The 27,115-nt window shown below is 35.4% G+C and overlaps 1 protein-coding gene across 2 annotated transcripts in view; it reads left to right on the plus strand.

Moving 5' to 3' along the window:
* BBS9 (Bardet-Biedl syndrome 9) overlaps positions 1-27,115 on the plus strand; it is a 289,338-nt gene that overhangs the window by 132,611 nt on the left and 129,612 nt on the right. For both annotated transcript variants that reach the window (XM_027675657.1, XM_027675658.1), the window contains exon 21: positions 7,959-8,181. In XM_027675657.1, coding sequence (XP_027531458.1) covers positions 7,959-8,181 — 223 coding nt within the window. The remainder of the gene's footprint in view (positions 1-7,958; positions 8,182-27,115) is intronic.

Raw genomic sequence — 27,115 nt, forward strand, 5'->3', positions numbered from 1 at the left:
AGATTTAAAATAAGGTGAGAATTTAAACAGAAAACAAACTTTATGTCAAGTTTGGGGTTTTTTAAGAGCTAAAATGTTTGAGTGAGTGTGGTTCCATATTTCACAGGCTTTGGAAACACAAACTCATTTGTCTGTTTTTCATAGTATATTATATTGGTAACCTAATAAAAGATATCATAGTAAAAGATGAAAAGTTCCTCCCCAAGTATATCACTAATCTAAAAATGCAATATGGACTGAGATGCAATGAGAAGTTTCAATACACTTGTTTTAGCATTTTTTTTTCTACTTTGTTACTTCCTAGTGTCAAAAATTATCTTGCTGGATCTAATTGAAGTTATAGAGTTTGTGTATGGCAGACCTACTGCTGGATGTCTAGCATTCTTCAGCAAGATGAACAACTTCTGGTGTGTTTGCATGCCTGCAGACAGCTTCGACAACATCTGCAAAACCCAAACAGCACCTCAGTTTTCCTAGCTAACTGCTGAAAAGTTCTTGAGGGAAAGAAAGATGAAGTGTTAGATGATTTCAGTGCTAAAAAGCAAAACAACAGACAAGCTGGCAACAAAAGAAGTTAAACCACTCCATTCATGTAGCGCATACAAGGATTTCTTTCATCAGTTCTCAGAAAGGGATCAACAGTCATAACAAGTCAAGTTAATAAGAAAATTAACATGACAAAATTCCCTCAGAAATTCAAGATTCAGGAATAGCTTCTACAGAAACCCATAATAATAATAATGGAAGTTTGAACTTTCATTATTACAGATAGGATGCATTTGTATTACAACAAATAAGCATTTCTAGAGGAGTAACTCTACAGTTATATAGTTAGAACTTATCTGTTGAAAAATGTGCCCTTTTCTCTGCCTCTCACCCACTCTTAAACACTGTTGTCCAGAAAAAACCCCCCAAACAACGAGGTGTTAGGACACGCTTTGTATTGCCCCAATTTTGAGATGTGAGACAATTTGAAAGAAGAGTTGGGTGATACAGATCCATTACTTGTCAAGAAGAAAACTGCTGATCTAATCTGATTCTAACCTAATTTCAAAAGTCTTTCTGTGCAAATGAAGAGCACCCAGTGCACAAGGATGCAGCCTACATGGAAATTTAGCTACAGTAGACAGAGATTAAATTTTAATGGAGTAGCTAATAAAACCATCATCTATAGTCACCTTGGTATATAATTTTTTGGTGAAGCATGCACTTTCATGAGAGCAAATTGCTAAACTCAAAAGCATGTAAGAGTTAAGCAGCTGTAGAAATATTGTGACTATGATCCCCACCTGGAGTTTTGCTTTCTTACAGGTGATACACTCTCTAATCATGGTACCAGTTGTTTCATTAATACACAAAACCCTGCAACTGCTGAAAATCATAATTTGTTTCTGTGAGCAGGACTTTCTTCTGAATTAGACTTGAAAAATATATGAAAATCTTGAATGATAGAGGTCATCATCTTGGTAGATGCAGCTTTCAGAACCTTTGTTTAGTAATGCTCAATTTGCTGGTTTTCTGAAACACCCACTGCTTTAATACTGCTCTTTTACATTATGATTCTTCCAGATGATTCTTGGTAAAATATTAGTTTTGGAGCACCATTCCCAAAAGAAAAATACTGCATATTCTATATGATAGTTTTAAAAATGCTATTTTGATTACTAAGCCATATGCATTTTCAGCTTTTCTTCCATACTTGAAGACATTAGAGAAGGAGATTTTAGCAAATCTTGTGCCTTTCTCGTATTGGCCTTTTTAGCCACCAACGCGCTTGCAAGAAATGTGGGTAGAGCCCTTCCCAAATCTTCGTTCACGAAGCCTAACCATGATGATGATGATCTAAAGTTAAATGTCCGTAGAACAGAATCCACCAAAACCTATACTTATATTTAATGCAGAAGGGCTCGGTGGTTTGTGAATTGAGCTTCAGAGGACAGAAACACCAGAACAACTTTTACATGGCAAGTGTCCTTTTCAGGAAAGATTCTGTCGTATAGATTTTTCTCAGGTGAAGTTGCCATAGGATATCAATATATGCTTACCAATTATAACTCAAAATAAGAAGCTCTTGTAGAGAGTTGTTTATGGTGCTGGAGTTTCTATTAAATAAATATTTCTACATCGAAGAGATAAAGCTGCTGTTTCTGTTGTGACTGGCAATTATAGCACAGCAGTGCAGAAATGACAAGTGTGTCTGTGACAGACTTTTAAATGAACCCACCATATTCACAAAGGATTTTTTTCTAAAGCTGATATCAGCAGTCTGTTAATCTCAAAATGTGAGATATTAATATATGAATTGAATGCTCTGAAGTAGCTTAAAAATAGTTGCTAGCATGAATACTTATTGCTAAATAGCTCTGCACAGATCTGTTGTGCTGTACTTGAACCAGTTCAATAAATATTGTAGAGATCTCATAATTTTCTGTGTAAGTCTTGATTACTTTCTGTACATTTTTATTTGTTGTTGTTCATAGACTCTTTAAGCTTTTACGCCTTAAATATCTGTTGTGTCAGATTTCCTACAAGGCTTGATTACTCAGGAGATGACATGTTGTGGTCAGAGTTATCAAGATGTTACCTTGTACTTCTCTGTTACCTTCTCTTCTCTGGGTTTTGCATTTCTTTTAGCCATTGTTTGGCTTTTATCCCTTGTGTTTTAAGTAAATTGTAATTTGTTTGGAGTAGGTAAATTTGCTAAGTCCAAAGATTTAAATGTCTACAATGGCTGTAATGTAGCTCTTGACAATAGGTTGACTTCAGACCACCATCTGACAAATGAGGATGATCTTCTGCCTAAAATTCTTTCCTTGATTTAAAATGAAATGGAATCATCTACTGCTTTGAACTATGTATCATATTAATTTTCTTCATTTTAGTTGTTCTCTCTTACCTTGTCTTTGATGTTCGACTGTATCCTCACTTTGATGTTGTTTTCATCAGTCTGCAAATTCCTGTTAGAACTGAATTATTTTAAATGCTAATAGTAATAAAAGTCTGATTAGTCAATATTATAAACATTATGCATCATAATTGATTTAAAGAAAGATAACTGGAGAGAGCAGGATTATTATACGAATTTTCATTGGTGCTTTTTTATTGTGTGCTCAATACAAATATGCTTCTTAGGCACTTCATAGATTTATAATATATTTAAGCTTGAGTCATTTGTCTGAATTTTCACCAGACTTGGATTTCACCAGTCTGTAGAATGTTGCCAGTTTCCTGTTTTTTAGGTATTCCAGTGGTGGGGTTTTGTTATTTAAATATGCGGAGGTGCCTTTTTTTTTAATACAAAAGTGAATTATAGAATATTCTAAAATAATCTGTGATTGGTGTTTCTAATGGACTATGTTAAATAAAACTGGGTTTATATTTCTAATTCTCCAACCAAGAAGAATTTTTTCTTAAAAAACTTTTTCTTAAAAAAGTGCACTATCTCTTGAGGCTGTTGAAATTTAATACATTAAGACCTCATGAATATTTTACTGTATGTTTTTTTCTGAGTGTTTTATAGATATCAAGTCTATTTGCTTGGCTTTTTCTTTTATTTTATTCAGATTCTTTTCAAGAGGTCTCCTAAATGCTTTATCAATTCATTTTTAGCAGTAATTTTTCAGGGGTACTCACAAGGAAAGTTTGTCATTTCCATTTCTGGCAGCACAGGCAAATGTTGCATGCCTACTTCATGGCTGCTGAGACTGTTATATCCTCTTGGAGACAAGTAGATCAGCTAGAAATACAGATTATGCTTGAAGAATGTGTGTTAGGATGACTGGTAGCACAGTGAATCCAGGCAAAATTTGCTAATGATCTGTGCTTGTGTTGGAGACTACAAGTTCAGCAGCCACTGTTTGTATGTGTAACAGTATTTTTTTTTTAAATGACTTTAGAAGCAAAATGTTGAGAGACACATGACTGGTGTTTCTTGTGAATTAGCATATACAGTGCTTTCAGATACAGAAACCTCTTCTTTAGTGGTTTGGATAAGCATAAGTGCCAAGATTGTCAGTCAGTATGGTGAGCTTTCAAATATTCCAGCATTTTTGAGAGGTGATGAAATCATTATTGTGTCTAAAATCAAGAAATAAGATATAGCCAGGCAAACTCCTGAGTTAACAGCTGTAAGAATTCCCATAATTTAGCTTGCATCAATTTTGCATAGTTTTTGCGGTATGTTTCACATTGCATTTAAATTCTTTTAGAACTGTCTTGATTGTCACTCCATAGGCAGCTAGAAAAATGGCTGTTGCCTTGGGAATATTATTGATAATGATAAAGACTTTCAAAGTAAAAGATACAGAATGAAATATCTGTCTGTCTTATGAATACAATTTAGGAACAATCTTGTTCAAGCTTGACTGATATGCTACTAGACTGATTTATTTACACTTAGGACAAATATTATTTGTTTGTGAATCTCTAACTAAATTATACTAAGTGTATAAATGTGTTGAGAAGCTACACTGTATTAGTAAACCTATCAAATCTGACAACAGACCCTATCTCACGCTCCTCCCAATATATATGTGCCTATACATCTTAACAACAACAATATTGAAATCCTTCTTTAAGATTCTGCCCCTGTCTATGCCTGGTTGACCTTGTCTGTTGATCAGCTAAGCTCTTGAGAAGTGGAGTCCTTCAGCCAAGCATTAAACTGCAATGCTGTGCCTCCTAACAGGGCCTGCCCTCAAACTTCTCTAAGAACCACATTCCTCATGTGTATATTTCGTCACAGAACCAGTGCCCTTTCTACAGCCTGACGATTTGCAGCATGAGATCTCCTGTGCTGGAAGAGCCTCCAGTTTTATTGTCTAGAATTTTAGAATAACAGTAGATGAGTCATTTACCTTGCAGGGAATGTAATTTTGGAGGCTCCTTCTTGTTCGGCAAATGGTATAACCTAAAAATCTTCCTAAAAATTAGCTACTCTAGATGAAGCCTTATGCCAAAGTGAGATTGAATGTATAATTATGTTCACACTCAGATATGCCATGACCCCTGAGGACCTTTAGTGATAGTGTAATGATAGTTTGTATGGACTATAAGTGATGTGGTGTTCAGACTCCTTTGGTTAAAAGAAAGTGCCAATCTCTACCTATTACCTACAAGAGAAAAATAATAATGCATATGTGCAAAATATGAAGCCCAGTCTTTCCCAATTAAAAAGTAAAATTGATGAATTAAGGGTTTTTTTATCTATTTCAATTATAGGAAGACTTTGGATGGTTTAATAATGCCTCTTTCTGTGAGTCTTGACTCACATTGGTTGTCACAGTTACGGCAATGCTTACTGGTCATAGAACGATGGATTACTGGTATCACACTCACGTTGAAGGTTTCCTTTCAGACCTCAAATATGCAGAATACTACACAGAAAGCCATTAGTGAATATTACAACTGTGGCTGTGGAATCATTCTTCAATGTGGGCTGTAGACTAGAATGCTTTCATTTTCAAACATCTTTCAGCTTTTTTTAACACATAAGGGGTGAAACATTTTTCTTATTCCTTCAATTCTCCCTTTGCACCAATAAAAATTGCTGACAAATGCAGCCTTATTTGCAGTTGTTAGGTTTTAGTTGTATAAAATCACCTCAACAGTTTTCCATCAAGTTTTTTTTCATTTAGATGTAGCTTTTATGTACTCTTTCACTAATCACAAAGGCTGCTTTGGATTTGACAGGACTTAGTAGGTCAACAGACCTTGAATGAGAGAAGATAGTTTTATGGTCTACTGAGAAACCAGTTTTACATGGAAATTAAATACAAGAACAAGGGTTGGAAAATGTTAAGGCTATGGTATAAAGTAAAACATACCTGTGTGAGCCAAGGACTGAATACTAGCCACTTTTAATTTCCTGACTTTCCTTAGCTTGTATTTCAGTACTTTTATTTAAATACTCCTTTTGCCTGCATTTTTACAACTTAAATGGACAGATATATTGGCCGGCTTCTCGGCTACTGTATGCTGACACCAGTTAATCACGTTTCTTTGTCTTTTAGTGAAACTCAAGATTCTTATGTTTATATTGTCCTATTTTTCATGATTTGTAGTATAATTAGGAGTGCCTGGCTTGGCTGTTTTTGATGCTTTGTGCATATTGAGTTTCATTGCCCAGTATGTGGGAATGTAGACAGCATTTACCAGCTCATTAACCTCTTTAAATTGGCTGCAGAATGGATGATTTCCTGCCACCATCACAGGTCAGTGGATGCATTGCACTCTAATGGACTCTTTCTAGAATATTTGAGAAACGTTCAGCTACCACAGCATTGATTGATTGATTGGTGTATTTTTCTAATTTACATGTTTTTTGAGGGGGCAAATCCTCATAAGACAGTAGGTTAATGCTGTTGTTATTCTGAAGTCAGGAAAAGCAAATGTTGACTAAGAAAACCTTACTAGGTGATCCTGTTTCTCTGCAAAATAGAAATATTTTATACACATACAGCACATTTTCAGGACACTAAGTACAGTGTATGTTTGGATAAGGTTGAAGTACACATGACTGTGTGGTCTTACTGATGTACTTGACCACTAGTAAGCACCTAACTTAGATCTGTTCTTAGGAATTTAACAAGGTCAAGAAGGGTGGTCTTTGCTTCTCTGTGTTACAAGTAGTACCCTTCACAAAAGCCGTATGTATTTAATTAAAGAAATTAATTAAACTTATTTGCTTGTCAGTGGACTCCGGCAGGGTTGACACCATCATTCTTTCAAATGTTACACTTATCAAGTAATGGAAATTTGGATAGGTTTGGATAGATTTTGCCGTACAACTGAATGTTTTCAGTGAAGTAGAACACATCATGAGAAAGAGGTTAAAAACTAAAACACTTTGTCCAAGCTCTGTAAGATTGTCATGAGCAGGCTTTGTGAGTGTCTTGCTGCTTCATTATAGATGCTTTGGATTAATCATATGGTCTCATCACGGAATGTAACTTAAGATTTCAAAATGCATCAAGAGGAGTCAATATGCATTTCATATTGCAAAAATGAGATAGATGTCATATATTAGATTTTATTCATTAACCTAATAAGTTGTCACAAATAATAAGGGCTTCTGCTATCCAGGATTCTTGTTAAAGGAACATTTCTTTGTTTCACTGAAAACTACAGTACAGATTACAGCCTTGAAGCTAAGTTTTAAATATGCTTTTCAAGGTGCCTCATGGAAAGAAACTTTCTTGTTTTTACTGAGTGTTATTTGCGGAAGTCTGCACTTTATTGTTATTTTGTGGAAATACATATACTGAATATGACACTGAATATGGCTTTTCCTCCTGAAAGCTTTTCCGTAGGTAGCTGCTCATTTTAACAGAAGTGATTACTAAGCTGTTTTTACATAAATGTGAACAGCTTGACACTATGCTGAAATCAAAGTCCCCATTCGTCACAGCACTGACACACCTCTGCTAATGCTGTGGGTATCATAACTGATAAATGGGTACTGAATGTCTGCAGCTTCGGGTTGCAGTCATGATGTTTTCTGCTATTGATGTGTTATCAGAATATTAGATGTGATTCCAAAGAATGTATAATTGGATAAGTTTGGGGTTTTTTTCCTGGCCTTGATATATCTTCATCACAATGTTATGAACTATATTATGTTTTATTTAAGTCTCCATTCTGTTCTTAATTCTGAATGTCACAACCAGGAACATCCAGTTTTCAGTTATTAATACTGAATTTAACTGTTATATCACATACGTTATTATTATTGAAATTAGAATTCTCTGTTGATCTAATGTTGGAACAAGATTGTTTTTTCAGCTTTTGCTTGTATTGGTTGAAGTTGAGTCTTCATGACACTCATTAACCCCCAAATTATATTTTATCTATCAATATAATTTGAAAATCTTGGTCCTTATTTTGTTACTTTATTTTAAATATGCTATATCATATTACAGTTCACCTAATTTTGTTTAATTTCCATTTCTTTAACGCAGGGTTGGGAAGAAACTGTGGATGCTGCAGTTTCTTACTTGTTAAGAACTTGTTTGTCAAAGAGCTCTAAAGAGCAGGCCCTGACTCTCAGCAGCCAGTTGTGCATGCCCAAAGATACCAGCAGACTGAAGAAGAACATCACCCTCTTCTGTGATAGATTGGCCAAAGGTGGTCGCCTTTCATTAAGTACAGATTTGGCCTCTCAGCAAGCTGCTGTCATGCCAGGTAAGCCATGAAGTACATCTTCAGAATTCAAAATACTTATTTGTGTATTAAAACTAAAAATTTTACGCATTTTATTTTACTGGCAGTTTAGTTTTCATTGCTTATGAAAACCAAACACTGTGTTGCTGACCAGTAGAATGGCAGTAGAATGAATATGCTCATTAATGCAGCAAATGAACTCCAGATGGTCATCTTTATCCTCTAAAAGTCTTATCACTTATTTCTTTGCACTTTTCAATTGGATGTATACATGTGTATGTTTCTAATGTGACAGAAAAAGGAGGAGTGAAAAGTCCTGCTTTCTTGATAAAGAAATGATTATGGCTGCATTAGCGGCTTTATGGCATATCTATAGGCCAAATTATGAAGTACTGATAACACCAGAGAAAAAAAATCTGCAGCATTAGAAAGTACTAGTTGGCTGGGTGGTATCTCACAGAAAGCATGAAATTGAAGGTGAAACTAATTTAAGTATGTGTTGAATAGTATTTCTCATATAGAAAAAGAATGTGGGCAAGATTTCACAGTGCACAATGATTTAAATGGATGTCATGGAATTACCATTTTTAAAGGAAATTTTATTCATGTCCTTTTCTATATTCCTACTTTATAATAATATTGGGACCAAAGGCTCACCTTTTCTGCAGAGTCTGAAGTTTAGCATCTTTGCACTATTGCAAGACATTTTCTTCCTACCTTTTTCCTCTAGTGAGACAGATGGTCTCTTAGTAAACATCAGATACTCCTGCTGACTTGGAAACAGGTATTTTTTCCCAGCTTTCTGCTCTGAATTTGGATTGGCTGTTCATTCAGCTTCATACACTCCTAAACCACATAATATCACTATGCCCTTTGACCTCAATGACTTCCTTCCACTACAGCATTCTTCACATCTATAGGGAAAAGTATCTATTGTATGTATACTTCATGCTTAAAAATGGGAGTTTATTATTTTGGCTTCATGGGTATTGTTTTTGATAAAGTTTGGAGTTGTGTTAGGGCAGTATCTTGATTATCAGTACTTTGTTTTCTTACATTACAAAGAATAATTAAATTGCTGTTTAATATAATATAATATGAATGGTCTGTGCAATGTTTCAGCAACTCAGAAGTTCCTGTTCCCTGTTATTGTTATGTGCAGCCCTCCTTTGTGTGTGCTGCTGTAAATGATCTGGTAAAACGACTGCAGACTGTGCAATGGTAGAAATTTTATATATATATATATATATATATATATATATATATAAATATATATATATATAATTTTTTTAGTGTTACACTAGTTCTGTATCTGGAAGCAGATTCATGATCATGTGAGGCTAAAAAAGTGTCATATTCATTTTAAAAATTTTTGTTAGTATTTCTTTGCAAGACTAAAATATGTGTAAAAGGCACTTCTTTTGTTGACCTTTGATTATATAACCATTGTCTTCATTCTTTTAAGAATTCTGAAAAGGTGTAAATAGCTGCAGTTCATCTTTTTCTACCTATGCTAATAAGGTGAATTGATTTAATAAGGAAATTCACTTCTACTAGGAAAAGACTGAAAAATTTGTAAAAATTGTAAACAAATTGGAAGAAATCTTACTCTTGATGAAGTACCTTGGGAAAGGGCCCAATCATGCTCCCAACACTGGGTATACAAAGACTAAAAGATTTAAAACTGCTAAACCCACTGTTTTCTATTACATGAGGCCAAAATAACACCAAGAAGGCATGAGTGACATGTGCAAGAATAATTTTTACTACTGTGGTAGAGGTAGACAGTTATACTGCCTCTCAAATGAAACAAGGAAGGAGTACATTCCAAGGAAAACATAAGGTATTTGACTGTAGGCTGTTAGCCAAGTATTGACGATACTTGGGACCAGAATTACCATTTTACATGATGCATAGTGAAAAATTGAGTACCTGTAAGGAACTGGTTGAGACCTGGTACAGCAGTGTCGCACCCATCATAAACTGTTCTAGCTGTTCTTGAAATGCCCTTTGGCCATAATTAACATTAAAAAGAATTAAAACCTGTAATCCAAATGCAGATTTCAAAATAAATAGTTTTACTTTCAAAATTGCTCTTATGTGTAGCCCTTTTGAATATCAAATCACCTAATTAAGAATCAAAATTATGACCTAATTAGGCTAACACTTCAGAATATCACAAGAAGGTATCATTTAAAGAAATTATAAAACCTAATACAACTTTCTTATTTTCATTTAGAGTTCAGCCTGACATCTTGATAAAAGAGTCTGTATGTTTATGCATTTATTCATTAACTGTTGAGAGAATATCATTTTTGAAAGAGCTCAAAAATAAGAAATTTCATCTTATACTACAGGACAGGCTCATTGACCCTGAAATTAGCTCAGTTGGTTAAAACATGGTGCTAATAACACCAAGGTTGTGGGTTTGATCCCCGCATGGGCCATTCACTTAAGAGTTGGACTCAATGATCCTTGTGGGTCCCTGCCAACTCAGAATATTCTGTGATTAGGGATAAATACTTCTGCCAAATGCTCAGAATAGCGTAGTATTTAAGGAGTTACTCTCCAGCAGGATGAGCTGTATGATTTGCAACTGTGTGTGTCTTTGAACAGGCTGGAGAAAACTTGGAGGGTTTTTTGAGAGTAAAGTTTTTACTGATGCTTTTTAGACGTATTTGTCTTGTCACCTGTTTGGGTTTTCTGTGGCTATCTTTACCTTGGCAAATAGTGTGGTCTGTTAGAAGCAGACCTGCAGGGAGTTGTACTTGAGGGCAGCAACATGACTTGTTATCTGTGTGTTTCAGAACTAGCTCTGTGCCTGTCTGATGTACTTGTTCTCCATTAGCAGCTGGAGTGCTCTAAGCACATTTCTGGGATTCATCTGCCTGGTGAGATTCAGCTAAATGAGATGAATTCATGTGGCCAAGACCATTCCTCAGTGTGAAAACAGTGAGTTAGTGGGGACAATCTAGAAATTTACCTCACTGTTGATTCCAATTAAAAATGCCTGTTCTGTCTACACTAGGAAGAAACTGAAAAAAAAGCCTGATAAAGGGAAACCAGTATACAAAATAACTATATGCTGTTGAGTAAAGAGCTCTTTGATAATGCCTAGAAAATAGAGGAACTACTTCTCTCAGCCCTTAAAGGAGAGAACAGGAGTAGGTAGGGAAGAAAGAGGTAGAACTATACATGGAGAGGAAGAGTGCGAATTGTGTTTGTATCTGAGGATTTATGGCTGAATACTGAATGTTAATGTAGGGGAAAGTTCTTCAGGATGTTTAAACTCTAAGCTAAGCCAGAGATGGTCCCATAATTGTTCAGTAGTGTAGCTTGAGAATTTTGTTCATTGCCACTTTTTCTTAAGCCCATTCTTTTTCTTAATTGTGGAAACCACTTTTTCCATAGCAACCAACTATTAAAAATTTCTTTTAAAGTTGACCCTTCAGGCATTGCAGCACTGTAACAGTAGGCTCAGTTTCTAGAAGTTATATTTAATATGTTCAAGATGGTGTACCCTGAAATCTGGAGAAATTGCCTTAAACCACGTTGAAAAGCTGATGATTATTTTTAAGTGTCCAACTATTTGAAAGATGCCTTCAAAAGTAATTGTCAGTATTTGTAGTTAATCCAAGAGTATATGTTAGAAGTAGGCCATAGTCCCTGCTGGATCTGGTTTTGTTCATTATTTTCTTTATAGGCTTCAGGGATTGCATATGGGCATGAATGTTAAAATTGTGGTTTTGCAACAAGCTTGCAGTAGTTTCAGGCATATTGAAAGAACAATAATGCTGATCTTGATAAATTAGAGGAAGGACTTGAAGTTAGTAAGATGGTTTTCAGTTGAGACAAGTGTCAAGGACTCTAGCAAGTAAGAGTCTGACAAACTAAAATTTGAGAAATAATTCCTTAGGCACTGTTGCCATAGGATAGGCTCAGGGGTGTTATAGCGAACCAGCAACTGAATAGAAGTCAGCAATATGATTGCATTAAAGGTGAATTCCAACTTTGGAATGTAGTCATATGACTTCTAATGAGGAGATATGAATATTTCTTTCTGTTCTTCAAGAGAAAGATTCACAGGGGAACAGAATTCAAGAAAAACCTAGATGAATTGGAGAGAGTTCAGAGAGGAGCACAAAAATTATAAATGATGGAAACAATTTTGCTTTTTGTTTCTTCTGAGGGAAAAATAAGGAGAAGTTTGAGGAGAGACATGATAGTTTTCCGATATGTAAGATGTTTTTATATGGGTGATTAAAAGTTAATCAGAATCATTGGCTAAATATGATTATAACTGTAAGCCACATCAGGCTATATCATGTACTGTGTTGCCTTTGGCAAAGCATAAACAGTGGGATGAGAGGAATGGTGAGGGGCTTAGGGAGTGGTGCCAACCCGAAGTGTGGGTCAGTGCCAGGGAAGTGCTGGGAAAGGTGATGTGGGCCACCCAGGTTGTCATGTATTGAGTTTAATGGTTGTGAGAATTTATAGCATAAATCCTGATGACCTGCAGTTAACTACAGTTAATTCTTTAGTTTTTAATGCTCTTATAATATCTGTGTGTTTTGCAGGATTGCTTTTAAAACCATCATCAGTATTAGTTCTGGCTGCTTGAAGACTTGTTTAGGTGTCAATCTGATTGGAGCTCTGTTGACATTATTGCTTCACTAGTATTTTGGGTATCTCAGCTACTCTGGCTAGAATGTGATTCTGGTTTTCCTGTATGAGTTCCTGATGTGATGTGCAAATGCCACTTGTATCAGTTCAAGGCTTTGTTCAAGCAAGGATTTTTAATTTTGAATTAGGACTTTATTTTTCTTTAAAACCATCCTTTTTCTTCTACTTTCTGTTTTTAACTTGACTTCAGTAATTTCTTTCTCTTTGTTTCATTAGGAGATGTTTGTACTGTGTTCTAAAATGATTTACGTACATAGTTGAATAAAACTGGAGCAGTAGAGAAGCTATTATTTAACCAAAAAGTCATTTACTGGATGGCATCACTGAAATCTGTGGAACGACGAAGATTGTCATCTCCCTGAATCTTTAGAACTGAAATTATAAGGAAAAGGAGGAATAGTTTGCATCCAGGAAATAGGATTTGCAAATAGTTTTCTGTAAGTGTAATATTTAAAATTTATATGAAGGTAGAGCTAGAAGTCAAGATGACTGCCCATCTAGTTTTCCCCTTTGTCTTGCAATGGGGTTAATGTATCCAGAACATCACTGTTTATCTGAACTCTTAAACACCTCGAACAAGGTTGAACAATATCTCTTGATAGCTTTTATGGTAGCTTAGTGTCTTTGTTGGAAGATTTTCCTAATGTTTGATATACATTGTTTTTCCTGCAAATCAAACTGGTTTATTGTGAATATTGAAGGTGGAAGTAGGAATTAATGAAATTCTATATTGTTTAAAACTTTGGAATATTTTTTAGTACATTCCTTCAGTAACTTTTATACTGATTGTGACTAAATGATCTCAGCCTTTTCATGGTGATTTTCAACTCCTACTGTTTGTTTTCCAAAATTGGAATGCTTTTCCTTTAGTCTGTATCAGGGAGTATACCCTGCTGTACTCTGCCCCATTTCAATTTCAAGACCCTTTCCTACAAATGTGTTGCCTAACCAGATGTTTCCCATTCTGTATTTATACTGAAGAAGCATAGTAGTGTTTACTTGATTTGATGCTTTGTATTCATAGCTTTTAATTTATCAAGTTGATTATAATTCTGCTTTGTATAATCATGTTTCTATAATTTAGATTAAAAATGGGTAAATGCAAACTTTAAAGACAATGTTCTTTACCACATTAAATATATATATATACCCCCAGAATTTATAGTTATGCTTTAGAAGATGAAAGGTTTTTGAGTTTTTTTTTCCTTGCATAAGCTTTTGAAAACCTCTTTTCAAAATCTTGTAGTGATATCTGTGAGTGAATATTGCCCATTTTAAAGCTGTGTTCTTCATTGAGAAATGGAGATGCAAGAGAATGTGTAATATTCCTTAAGGAACTCTCTGTTTACATGCTATTAAACTTGAGGAGAATGTTAGTACTAATTGGAAAAACATGTGGACTTGAGATTCTGGAAGAGCAGTATTAATTTATATATAAGAATTAGACATAAACATTGCTGCGAAGTTCCTAGTACACTGAGTGTTCTGTAAAGGAAGACTAGTAATTGTTTGGTCTGAAAAAATAGGATTGTTGTTGCAAATTCCTCTCTTACACTGTTAATTATCAATTCTTCATTGCTCATTAGGGGAACAGAACATGCAGTATACATCAGGTATTCTCAAACTTTATAGTATGGACTTTATTGCAGAATATCTTGAAAAATGTACTGGCTGCATTTTGTACTCACACAGATTCTCATAATTTTTTTTTTCCTGGAGAAGTTAAAATCATATAGTTTAGATTTCAAGAAGCCTGAAGAAGGCACAGACACAAGTTGGTACTGAGGACTGGATAATGCTTTTGAACTATGAGCAAATATTGTCAAAATCATTTGAGGCTGACAGGGCATGGTTTGAAATCTTTTCAAGTATTGTGAGCCTGAGATCATGGAGCATTGACAGCTTTGTATGGCCTTCCATGCTGGTGCAAAGGAGTGTTTAAAAATATGGGTTTTTTCTCATAGATGTGACACAAGTCCAGTGTTGTTTATTTTTGCAGAAGACTATGGTCCATTATGAAGTGTGAGTATCACTTAAGATATTTTCCATACGTTTTCTGTAGCAATAAAGTATTAAACCACTTTTTTGGTTTTCCTTTAGTAACCCTTAGAATAATGCTTTTAGATATTTTTTTCTTATTTTAGTTTCAATATATTGGTTATTCATAAAGCTTTTCAGCACTGCTTATTAAATCTATATAAGGAGAAGTATTCACAAAGCTTGCTGCAAGTACTTGCAAGGATTTTGTAGACCTGAACACTGCTCAATACTGACTGATGGAACTGGTCAGTGGAAACTGTCATTGACCAAATTAGATTCAGCATTTTACCCATCTTTTCCATAGTGTTCCTCACCCATTTCCAGTATTCTCCACCTGTTTCCATTCCAGTAACATTTACAAAAGTATGTAAAGAACATTGGGAAGTATCTGTGAGGTCAGGAATCTTAACCTTAATAACAGTGCTTGTTTCTCATTGAAAGGCAATTTGCTAAGGACTTTTTTCTTAGATGCACCCAGAGGCTTTTACAGCACACTTACAAAACACTGTGTGCCAATTCTTTCCTATGGATTTGTTAGCTCAGGCCCTTAAATATGAATTTGACATTAAGTGACTCTAATTGTTGCAAGGAAAACTCTAACTCATCTTTTCTAACTTCCTTAGAATTATACAGGTTGATCAATTAAATACCTTGAAGACTGATTTCACCAGGAAGTGGGTTGTTTACTAATAGTGAAAAAGTATTGTTTTAATGTGTGAGATTATATAAAAAGAGACTAACTCTACATTTAAACAGAAAGTTTTTTTCTCACATTGGCTAGCTAAATTTGTTTAATATATGAAATATAGCTATGTATTGCTGAAGTATCTCATTCATTACTCTTCATTTTTTAAGTGCTCAAAATTTGTATTTATCTGATTTGAAAATTAATGTATGTTTGCGTTTTAAGAAGTACATGCTTTTTCTCTCTTGCTTGTAGAAACCAGGGTTTGCATGCCCAGATAAAGGTTTTCTGTGGGAACTTGTGTACTACTTGCTTTGAAACCAGAACAGATCCATCATGTATAAGTTTTTTCGAAATTCCTTTATTTTTCATATTGCCTTAAGGGAAACAGACATTTGGTAAAATGTCTGGTTTTCTCCCTCTGATTTTCCATAATTGTGTTCTGTATTTCTCCTCTCTACATTAGGCTTCACTGGTTTCCCTCTCCATACCATGCCCTTTGATGTCCATGCAACTCTATGCGCAGTTCCTTCCCTGTGATACTTGGAGCAAGTAACCCTATCACTAGCCACCCAAGGGAGTAAATAAATGACTGACAGTGAGATGTAGCAACAAAAGGATGGGAAGATCCTTTTCCTGGTCAGCTGTCAACCTGGGTGGCCCAAAGCAGAAACTGCAGAGAAAATCCTGTGGTACTAGTGTGGATCTATTAGGCAACAAGATTTTAACAAGTGCGTAACAAGATTTTGACAAAGGTGTAACAGAGGATAAATCTGTAAACAGCGTGATCATTGTGCGCTTCTGTGTCCAATTTGTGCAGCTCTGCACGGCTGAGCTGTTGTGCCAGTTTAAACATAACTTTCTTCTCTCTGCCTAATTGTAGATGATAATCACATAAGAATGAAAAGAACAAAGAAGTTGCTAAAACTCTTATAGCCCTTAGCATTGTCATGTGCTCCTGTTAGATTGTGTTGTGCCAGCTAAAAATGAGACATGATACGGTATCTAATGGAACATAATGCAGTGCTGCAACTTTAATTTGACTTCTAGTTCTCCAAGTTTAAAATATTTTTGCAGAAAATTTTCAGCTGTTCATGATGAGCAGTCCTATCTTAATATAAAAGCCTAGAAATAAGCAAATAGTAATATATCAAATATTTTAAACTAATTATTTGGGTACTATTTTTGCGACTAAAATATGTCCCTTGCCCCATAAAGCTGATTTAGTGAAAAGGAAGGGGAGTAGCAAATCATTAGGGAGAATTTTGGGAGCGCTTACAGCAACAAGATTTTGTGGTTGCTCAAGAAAAGCTTAAGAGCAGTTCAGTGGAGCCAGAAACTTGATTGTTTGGCTCTCTGGTGGGGAACTTTACTCTTTGTAACTTCTTTCCATTGCAACTTACCTTACTCTTTAAAACTTCTATTTCTATTGTTTTAGTAACTTTGGTCATTTATTTAGGCAGAAAGGAAAATTGGGCTATACAAAAAATAAGTGACTTTCCCAAGGTCGTACCATAGTACCTGTGTATAAACAGAGTTCAAATATGCCTTGCAATATTGTGTTGTAGGTCCTATGTACCGTTGGGTTTAGGTGTTTTACTGATAAACCACAGATTATAGATTAATGGATTGTGTTCAGTCTAACAGTACTTCTGGCCTGTTCTTCTATTATTCGGCATGGTTTGGGTGAGGACATTTGAAAGTGGAAATCTGAATATCGGACTCGGGAAGAAAGCAAGGAAGAATGTCTGAGGTGGTCTTTAAGTACATTTGGTCATCTTTTATCACCCTCAAATGGACTCAAATGATAGTTCTCCAGTTGGTTAATTTTCAGAGATTATGTAAACAATGGTAAAGCATTGGAATTAATTTTTGTTTTAATTGACATGAAGGCACTGATAGAAAATGTATGTAATTTTTTTTCAGGGCATTCCAAATTCCAGTATTGTGAAAAGGGGCAAAATAAGATGGAAACGTAACAAGATGCATTTCTGTGTAGGGCTGTGAAAAGGTTTTTATTATGTTATTTAGAACATCTCCCCTCCTCAATTGATATTACAGCTGGCAAAAACCACAGGGGGAAGGAGTACAAAGGTTAAGAAGGCTAAAACAATAACATTTTTTAAAAAATGAATAATTTAAAGAGGAAAATGTCATGCATAATGAATAAAAAAGAAATCCCACTTGAGATCTGGGATTCATTCATTTGTGGTACTATGAAATTTAGTTGGCAGCATTGTAATTCCAACTTGCCTCATCTAAGTACAGTTCGGATCAACACATTAGTGTCTTGGTGTGCGCAATTCTATTGCTGGCTCTTTGCATCAAAATCCATTAAATTTTAATACATCCTACTTAGGTATAAGTGGTCACAAATGATTCATAATGTTGAGGTAAGCTTTTGGTGAAAATAACTGTCAGTTGAAAGAATTTCCCCTAATGATCCTGCTTGTCACTGGGATTTATTTTCTATGTTGTTTGAGTCCTTGAGAGACCACAAGCAGAAATAAACTTCTAAAATATGTATTAATAAGGTAATTGTCCAAAACTATGGAGAAAGTATTGCTAAAGGAGAAAGCATACAGCCTCTGACCTTCCATTTCAGAAGACTCGATAGTAGCAAGTAAAAAACATAAAACTAAAACCTAGATAGTTATTTTAAGAGGCTATAAAAATTGTAATTTTTTTTTGAAAATAAAGCCAAACGTCAATAATATAGCATAATCATTTTATTTAAGGTATGATATTAATGGAGATTCAGTCTTGTATGTCTAGTCATTCTTTGGATTTCTGCTTAACAGGTTTCTTGGTTTCTTTAAGTTTTTGTTTCCTGTGATATTTCAAGAACAACCTCCAAGAATAGCATATATGATGGAGTACATTGATATTCATACACGAGCTGTAGGCACTTGAAGACAATAATTAGCTCTAGTTTGGGTGACGTTACTTTTCCTTTCCAGTCTCTATCTAGACAAGACCAACACAAAATTACAGTGATTATCTACTTTTCATAACTACAACCATGGCAAAGTATCCATCCACAAAAAGGTATTGGAGGAGATATAGTATAGTACAGAAGGATGAAGGAGGTGAGAGTGGTTTGGAAAATAATTTCCAGGTCTCCCCTCCTCTCTTAAAATTTTGAACACAGATTATTTGGGAGCCTTTTCCTTTTTTTCTTTTTCTTCATATGTGTATGCAACATTTCTCTTAAGTTGATTGTAAGTATTTATTTTAATGTAATATATAGCTCAAGACAGGGTATGTCGAGGTTAATGGCTTATTCAGTTTCTTCTGACTGGAAGTAGCATCCTTTAGCCAGCAGAGATGCAACTGTTTACACATCAGGAGATATTGTGGCCATTATTTCAGGTACCACAACCCCTTTGTTTTGCATTTACCACTTGACTTCATTTTCTGACGCATTTAGGTTGAGTAAACTTGACTATTCTCTTACACTACCGTAAATTACATGCATCTGAGTTGAAATTGCTAGTGTTACATTATTATAAACTGTCCTGAGCAAGTGTACCCAGAATGAGATAGTTGCTTGTATAATTATTTTTTTGTGTGTGTTATCACTGAAATTTGTCTTACAGCTTTTGAAGGGAAACTCTTACTCCATATTTTGTTTGACCTTCAGTTAAAAAAAATGAAAGAATGAAAAAAACACTTGAGCAATGAAGGTATTAGTTTTTCAGTTTTTCTCAATGATCAGATTTCTTTAAAATGAAGTAAAGGTGTTTGTGTATGTGGGATTGATTTCAACATTTCTATTATGTAGGTAGTGCAAGTAACATGGACGAGTCTGTGAAAGTCTGTGGTGAATTAACAGTGTAAAACTATATGTACATCACTAACACCATTTACAGTGTATTTGCTCTTCCACATTACCATAAAGAGACTAATAAATCTAAGCCTAGTGAAAATTTCATATTTTGTACATGCAGAACTGATTTTTCAATTACTTCATACTTTTTCAGAGCTTAATCCAAACCCTGATGAAATCTGTGGGAGTTTTTCCATAGACTTCAGTAAGCTTTGGCTCAGGCCCCCACTTTTCAATTTTTCAAGCAGATTTGCCAAAAATCTGCAGAGAGCCAGGCACTTGGAAAGTTTTTACTTGCAAAGTACAGCTGGTTTTGAGTTGCATACAGAAAAGTTCCCAGTGCTTTTTTGAAATAAAAAAAATTTAGTTTTAACGGTCTTATAACTTCAGTAGGTAAAAGAGTGACTTTAACATGTGAAGCTGAATTTGTCTTGGGTCTAAGCATGACGAAGTCTGTATGAGAAGATTGTTTTTAAAATGCACAACTATATAATAACAAAGTTTAAAACTGCAGTTTTATTATAACTTTAGCTAAAATTTTCTTGGATTGTGAGTTTCAGAGAGCCAGGAATGTCTGTACTAATAAATGACTTCTCTTTTTGTTTGGGGTTTTTCAGTGTTGGTGTGGGTTTTTTTGTTTGTTTGTGTGTTTTGTTTTGGCTTTTTTTTTTCCCCTCCTGCAGTGGAAAACTACACTGCAATTAAAGAATAATTCCCTGAGGTTAACTACACTAATTTGAGAGAGAGCTCTTGAACTTCAGGGAACATATTACACAGCCAGATCCATCTGGCCACGTAGGGCAGTTTTCACTGCCTCTGGGTGGTTGGATCAGCAGACGTGGAGGCAGATGTGATTGGACATGCTGGGTTTTAGAGAGCGTGAGGCACAGCCAGTGTCTCAGCAAGCATAGCTCATACCCTTGCGTGTCAGCCTGTGATTAAAATAGTGGCATTTTAAGGTAGCATCTTGGGTCGTGGATGACAGTCAGTGAGGTGTCTGTTTGAGGGATCGCCTCCAGCACAGATAGGATGCAGATGTGGCTGCAGTAACATTCCTCAGTAGCTACATTGTGAATTGCCCCTGCTATGGTCCTGATGGATTTTTCTAAGGGAGAAAAAGGGTGACATTTTTCTGAAGCTGAATGCCTGACATTGTTACAAAGTTGTATATCATCAGTATTGAACTTGCATATTTTTTTGTCTTAAATTTTAAAGAATGAGACCATGTTTATGACTGTTCCACTGTTATTGTGAGCAGTCAGCTGTTAGTCTATCAATGGTTCAGCTAATATTCACATGGTAAGTGAAGATCCATAAACTCATGTTTCCCTTGCCCCGTGTTTATTCAGATTCACCCATCCCTAAAACTTTCATCTGGTATTTAAGCTGCAATATGGAATGAAATCAAATATACAAGGTACTTCAGAACTCTGGCAGATTTGAAAATTTTTTAGTATCATTCTTTTTTCCTCATTGTGTCCTGGCTGAAACACAAACAGTGGTTTTCAAGGGGGCATTCAAAAGTGAAGAGCTATGTAAACTTGAATCCCTAAGGTTTTGTTTTGATTCAGTTACACTTCGAGGCAAAGATTCAGCTCGCTTTTTGCTAATTAGGAGGTTGCTAAAGCACTAATAAAAAAATAACATGTACATACATAATGCTGAAGTACTTTTTTGTAGGACTATAAAAACCTTCAGCAAACCGGCAAAAACTGTAGGCTTGATGAGTTTCATGCGATTAACATGGTAGGCTGCATATCTATTGGCTGTTTGTGTGTTATAAGTGCAAATACCACAGCAGGGTGCATTGCTGGGATCTCTCTTCTGATGAAGGATGTACTTTATTAATTCTGACCTTAACCAAGGCTTGACTTATTCCACTTTAAGAAAACTAGTTAACTGTAAATTAGAGATATCACTGAAAAGGGTATTACTTCAAAGTTGGAATATGATTAGGGGGATGTTCCACTGTTTTAATTGACTTTCAATTTTAATGAGCTACTGTCTTCTATGTAACAATAAGCAGCTGTGCCACACTCTGTGTTTCAAAGAACATTTACTCAGCCTTTAAATTTACCATGAGACATCAAAGAGAAGGTCTGATATGTATGGATGATGAAGGATGCCTCAATTCAAATGGATGGCTGAACAGAAATAGTGCAACTTGAGGGTAATAAATATTATGAACAACCTTTTTAATGTAAGTTATGTGGTACTGAACTATATTAAATTTTGTAGGTGCACTGAGAAGTCTTTTGTGATTATCTTAAAATTGTATCAGCATACTGATAGGCACTTGTTTCTTATAGCACTTTTTTCAAATAAATGTTTCAGTCAAAACTGAGGGGTTTTTTTAAGTAAAAATAATTGCTGGTGACATTCTTGAAAGCAGCTTAGAAATAAATGGATGCTTGAGTTACATATAGGAATTTGTGGAGGACATTTCAGGATAAAGTCTGGCTAAATGATCAGACTGTTTCTTTCCAATCTTAAAATCTATTTAAATAGATATGAATTAGTTGGTTTTTATCTTCTCTAAAATGGAGCAGGTTTCTTGTAACCAGAGTAATCATTAGGGGTATTAGGTTGCTGTTCAGAAATACTTTAATGAAGTTATGAACTGACATTCTCATTTGAATCAGGTCATTGATAAAGCATGCAACAATGTGACAGGAATTACGCACAATATTAAAGTTAGTGGAATAAATTATGTTAGATATCCTGGGTCTGATTACATTCTGCTATAAAGTGTTCAGATGAAGGAGATTCTATGGAGTAGTATAAAACAGACTCCAGGTGGGTATGATGGGGTAATTAAAGGGGTTAACATCTAGAAGGGGTCATACCATGTGTTACAGACAGGATTTTCTTATGCATCTGTGACTCTATCCTAAAACTCCTTCTGAAAGTAAGACAAGTTCTTATGATGCCTTTGGCAGTAAACAACTGCCATGTTTCCCTACTAAGGAACTGTACTGGCAGAATTAATACTTTGCAATAATTTCCCACTCTGAGGAGAAAAAAAAGCAGTTCTGCTTGGTTATTTCATTTAATTAGTTATCAAGGGAAAATGCTTATTGTGCAATCTCACAACAGATTTCTCAAATATTTCCAAATAAAAAATACTGGTATCTATGTCAAAAAGAGCCTTTATTTTCAGTCATCCTTGCAGCACATTAAAAACAGAGTTTTGTTCTGGTTTAGTGTAAAATTGATTCTCATGTGGAGAAGTTGTTTCTCTCTGGCTATTGAATTGCATATACATTTTGGTTAGTGTAGTTACAGTGTATATTGCAAACCCTGTGAAGAAATAGAGGAGGTGTTCAGTTGTACTATTCGTGATTGATGTACTCTGAATTTGGGTCCGTGGTATGTAAAGATACTTTTTTACTGTAAAATAGGTATAGTTCTGTGTGTACTTTGTGATTCACTGTAAGATAGGAAGCTTTTTGCACACAACGTTGCCAAACCAAGAAAGCACTTAATTTGTCGGTTCAAATCATTCCTATTTAATGGAGGAGGTATGCCACTTCAGCAGGTATGACCATCAGTGGTTGGTAATAGGTGTTGAGGGAGTGATAATAATTCATGTGCATATCTGTGGTAAGGTTATGCTAAAGAGAGCTTTGGTATACCTGGCTTATGTGCTAATATGAAAGAAAGATCTTTGTTGTGGATGCTGTTTATGTGTTATATTTTTGACAAGTCAAGAGCTTACCTTGGTAGAATGAAAAAGGAATAGTTATAGAGGCATATACAATTAAGACTCACCATAGTATGTTGCTCTAAGAAATCCTTGGCAGGTGCAGCAGTCTAGTCCTTCGGAACAGTGAAATAATTGCTTTGATCAACAAGATAAGGATGAAATCTTGACCCCATTGAATGTACTGGGAGTTTTGCCATTGCCTTAATTTAGTCAGAGTTTCTCCTGTTTGCTTGACAGTATTGTATGTTACGGTTTTACACGTATTCATGTAGTGATTGGTAACCTTCTGACTTAGCAGAATGCATGAGAGCAAACCCTGAAGTACCTTAAGAGTTTAAATTCACTTCAGGTGGGTCTTTCTTCAGTGTTTGGAGAAAAGGAAGGTACAGAAGATGTTTAACTCATTGTAGATTTGGTGTTAGTAGAAAGGAAAAGATAAATATGTAATTGTGTTCTGGGAGGAAAAAAAAATTAGAGGACTGCAAAAGCCTTGTTTTTCCCGGTACCTTTGGTGCAATGTTGGCAGAGCTATACTCTTCGTGACAAGCAGACAGACAAAATATAATAAAAATATGAAAATTACATTGATTTTTTTTTTTCTGTTCGCTCCTACTGAGCACCAAAGAGGAAACACTTAGCATGTAGTATTAATAGCTGTACCAAATCCTTTGCAAAGATTGACTTGAGCAAATCCCACAAATTTGTTGAAATCTTCAAATGAGGAGAAGCTAAGGATCACTTGGGGAAGAGAAGAAATAGAAAGAACCTGAATGTGTCGTATTAATTGCAGTTATAATTGTATGTTATATTTGATGCAACTGAGATACAAAGAATCTAATGATAATGTTATCACTTACACCATGAGCTGTAACAGAGGGCTTTTTGTATAATTGGTGCTTAACAAATTCAGCCATTTAGCTGGTGCACAAAAAGCCCCACAGGTGTTAGCGAGTTCACAGGATAAAATGAACAGTTTGCTTTAAGTAGCATTTCATGTTAGAGAAAGTGCAGATGCTGCTGCAAGATGTATTATATTTCCATAATCAGTGGTAGATAACAAGAATTGTTTAACAATCCATATCCTATATGCGCACTTAAGCTATGGGCAGATCGATAAAAAGGCATTAAGCCTGGTGCCAGCTGAAGATATTATACCTGCAGGCTGTTTGACTACATAACGGAAACTAAATCTGGATTTCAGTAACTCTATTTAGGTAAATCATTATCTAGACAATGTCTTTTCCAATTTCTCCTTTAGTTCTGGGTCGTTTGGAAAGGGAAAATCTGTTCAGCCGATTGAGTTTCTTGTTTAGTATTTCTAACAAATGATTTTTCTATATATGAATGAAGTATAGCTAGTGTTTTAATGTAGATGTTGTAGTGCTTCATAACAATACTTTAATCACTTTAACTTTTATTTAAAGTTATTCCCAAGTCCTGTGAAATGGTTGTTATTCATAAAGGAAAACTTCATGAGCATGTCTTGAAATGACTGCTTAATTAAAATAAGCTTTCTCAAGTCTTTGAAAATTTATAATGTATTGCTGTGTACTCAGAATGTTGAGGGATGTGTTGCCTTCTAGGTACTGGTCTGATTTCATAAATTTTACTGGAGGAGGAAAGTGCATTGACATGTAGGAAACTGTTTGTTGAATACGAAATCATGAACAAAACTTGAAGTTTCAGAAAAGGACAGAGTTAAAAAGCCTTTTAAACATGATCAGAGGGGACACTGGATCTTCAATGTGAAGTCTTACACTCTTAAGTCAGATGACTATTGCTCTGCTTTACTTGGTATTGTAGACATAACCAAATCAAAGCAAAGGGACAGAGAACAGTTTTTTTACCAATGAAATGTGTCCTTGGCCTTTGATTATTCTGCATTTGAAGTCATTAAGCATATTTTATGGAGGGAAGCCAAGAGAACCTAAAGTGTGTTTCAGTCATTTTGATTAGGCAAAAGAATCAGAATGCCACAGACATTCAGTGAGCTTGGCTATACAACAAATCTTTATATGAACACGGACTTTTAATGCAAGGAAATTAAGTACCACGATGTTTACATAGTGGGGTTTTTTTTGGTGTGGGGTGTGTGGTTTGTGGGGGTTTTGATGGATGTTGGTTTTTTTATAGAAATTGTCCCCATCAAGTTACCGGTTTTAATGAAGGAATTCAGATCTTATTGAGGTCAAGATGAATTTTGGTGCTGTCAGAGTAAAAGCTGATATCAAGTCTAAAAAAACCCCAACTCATCAGTCAAAAAGATGTAATTGATTTTTTGTATTAAATATTTCTACTATCTAATGATATGAAGAGGATAATATTTGATAATAGTGTTTGTATTCAATTTGACTCTAAAATATTTAGAGTAGCTTGAAATATTGCGCAATTATGGGGGACTAAGAGATTACTCATGCTGTTGTTGAACTTCTGATACACTGTCAAAATAGGTTAATATAAAATATCATAGATTTGAAGGCAGCAAGCTACAGTGATGATCTTTGGATTCCACATTTTTCCACAATCCTTGGTTTGCCGCTCAGATACAGATATTTGGACTTAAGTCAGTTTCTTTCAAGTAATGTACAAGCAGAGAAAGGATACCTGCTATGTAAGTGCAGTGGCAAGATGGTTAAAGAAAGAAGAGGTGGACTTTAAAAAGAACCAGTAAAGGAGAAGTGACATTGCTGAATTATAGGAGAATTAGCAGCCATGGTGTTATTTTCCTCAGTAGCTTCGTAAAATCCACCAAATAATTTAAAGCATACCTGAATTTGCTAAAGCCTAGCTTCATTTGAGAATGATTCTAGACAGCAAAAACCAATTTCAAATCATATTTAACTTGACTTTCCAAACCAACTGTGTTTATAGCCTTGAATTAGAGATTCTAGTATGTTCTTTTTGTCGGCTTCTGTAACACAGTGTACTGAGTTTGCTTGGCCAGGTTTTGTTAGTGGGGGAGTTAAAGGTTTGACTTCTGTGAGAAGCTGCCAGAAGCTTCCCCCATGTCTGATGGAGCCAATGCCAGTTGGCTTCCAGACAGACCCACCACTGTCTGAGGCTGAGCCCATCAGTGATGGTGGCAGCACCTCTGGGATAATGTATTTAAGAAGGGGGAAAAAAATCTGTGCAACTGCAACCACAGAGAGGAGTGAGAATGTGTGAGAAAAACAGCTCTGCAGATGCCAAGATCAGTGGAGAAGGAGGTGGTGGAGGTAATTCATGTGTAGGAACAGAGATTCCCCTGCAGCCTGTGGTGAAGACCATGGTGAGACAGACTGTCCCCCTGCTGCCCATGGAGGTAGATGGTGGAGCAGATTATTCACCTGCAGCCTGTGGAGGTGGATGTGCCCAAAGGAAGCTGTGACCCCATGGAGAGCCTGCACCAGAGCAGGCTCCTGGCAGGACCTCTACATTTATTTCCTCTCTTATTTTTGTTGTTTGGTGTGATTGTGCAAAGCAATCTGTAAAATTCTTTCATTTCAATTCATTCTTCTCTCCAGTTTCATGTTATTTGTCTAATACTTTTAGTTGTATTTTGAGTGGCATCCTTGATAATTTAATCTTTATCTTGTTTTGTATAGCTTCCTTGAAGATGAGATGTACATTTCTAAATTATGTTTTATTTAAAATAAGCATTACAGAATTTATGTTTCATTTGACATAGACTTTCTTTAGCATGTACTGATGTTGTACAAAACAAAGAAAAATGTGGTTTGGAGGGACAGGGAGGTAGGGGCTCCCCTTGTCATACAACTTTCACCTTGTACTTTAGCAGATTTCAGGATATCCAGTCACACTTACACTTTTTTAAAAATTAGTAACCCAGTGTTCTGGTCAAGCTACAAGATAATCCTTTAAAACTAGAGAGTTGATTGAGATAATTAAATAAGCATAAAACATAAAAATAGCAGACTGGGAGCATCTCTGTATTCTACTTGCTCTGTCACTTTATTTATTATCTTGGACAGTAGCAGCAATGTCAGCTTTTAAATAAGAGGAAAAAGAACAG

The sequence above is a fragment of the Neopelma chrysocephalum genome, unplaced genomic scaffold, assembly GCF_003984885.1.
Source record: "Neopelma chrysocephalum unplaced genomic scaffold, ASM398488v2 Primary Assembly neopelma1_26, whole genome shotgun sequence".
NCBI lineage: Eukaryota > Metazoa > Chordata > Aves > Passeriformes > Pipridae > Neopelma > Neopelma chrysocephalum.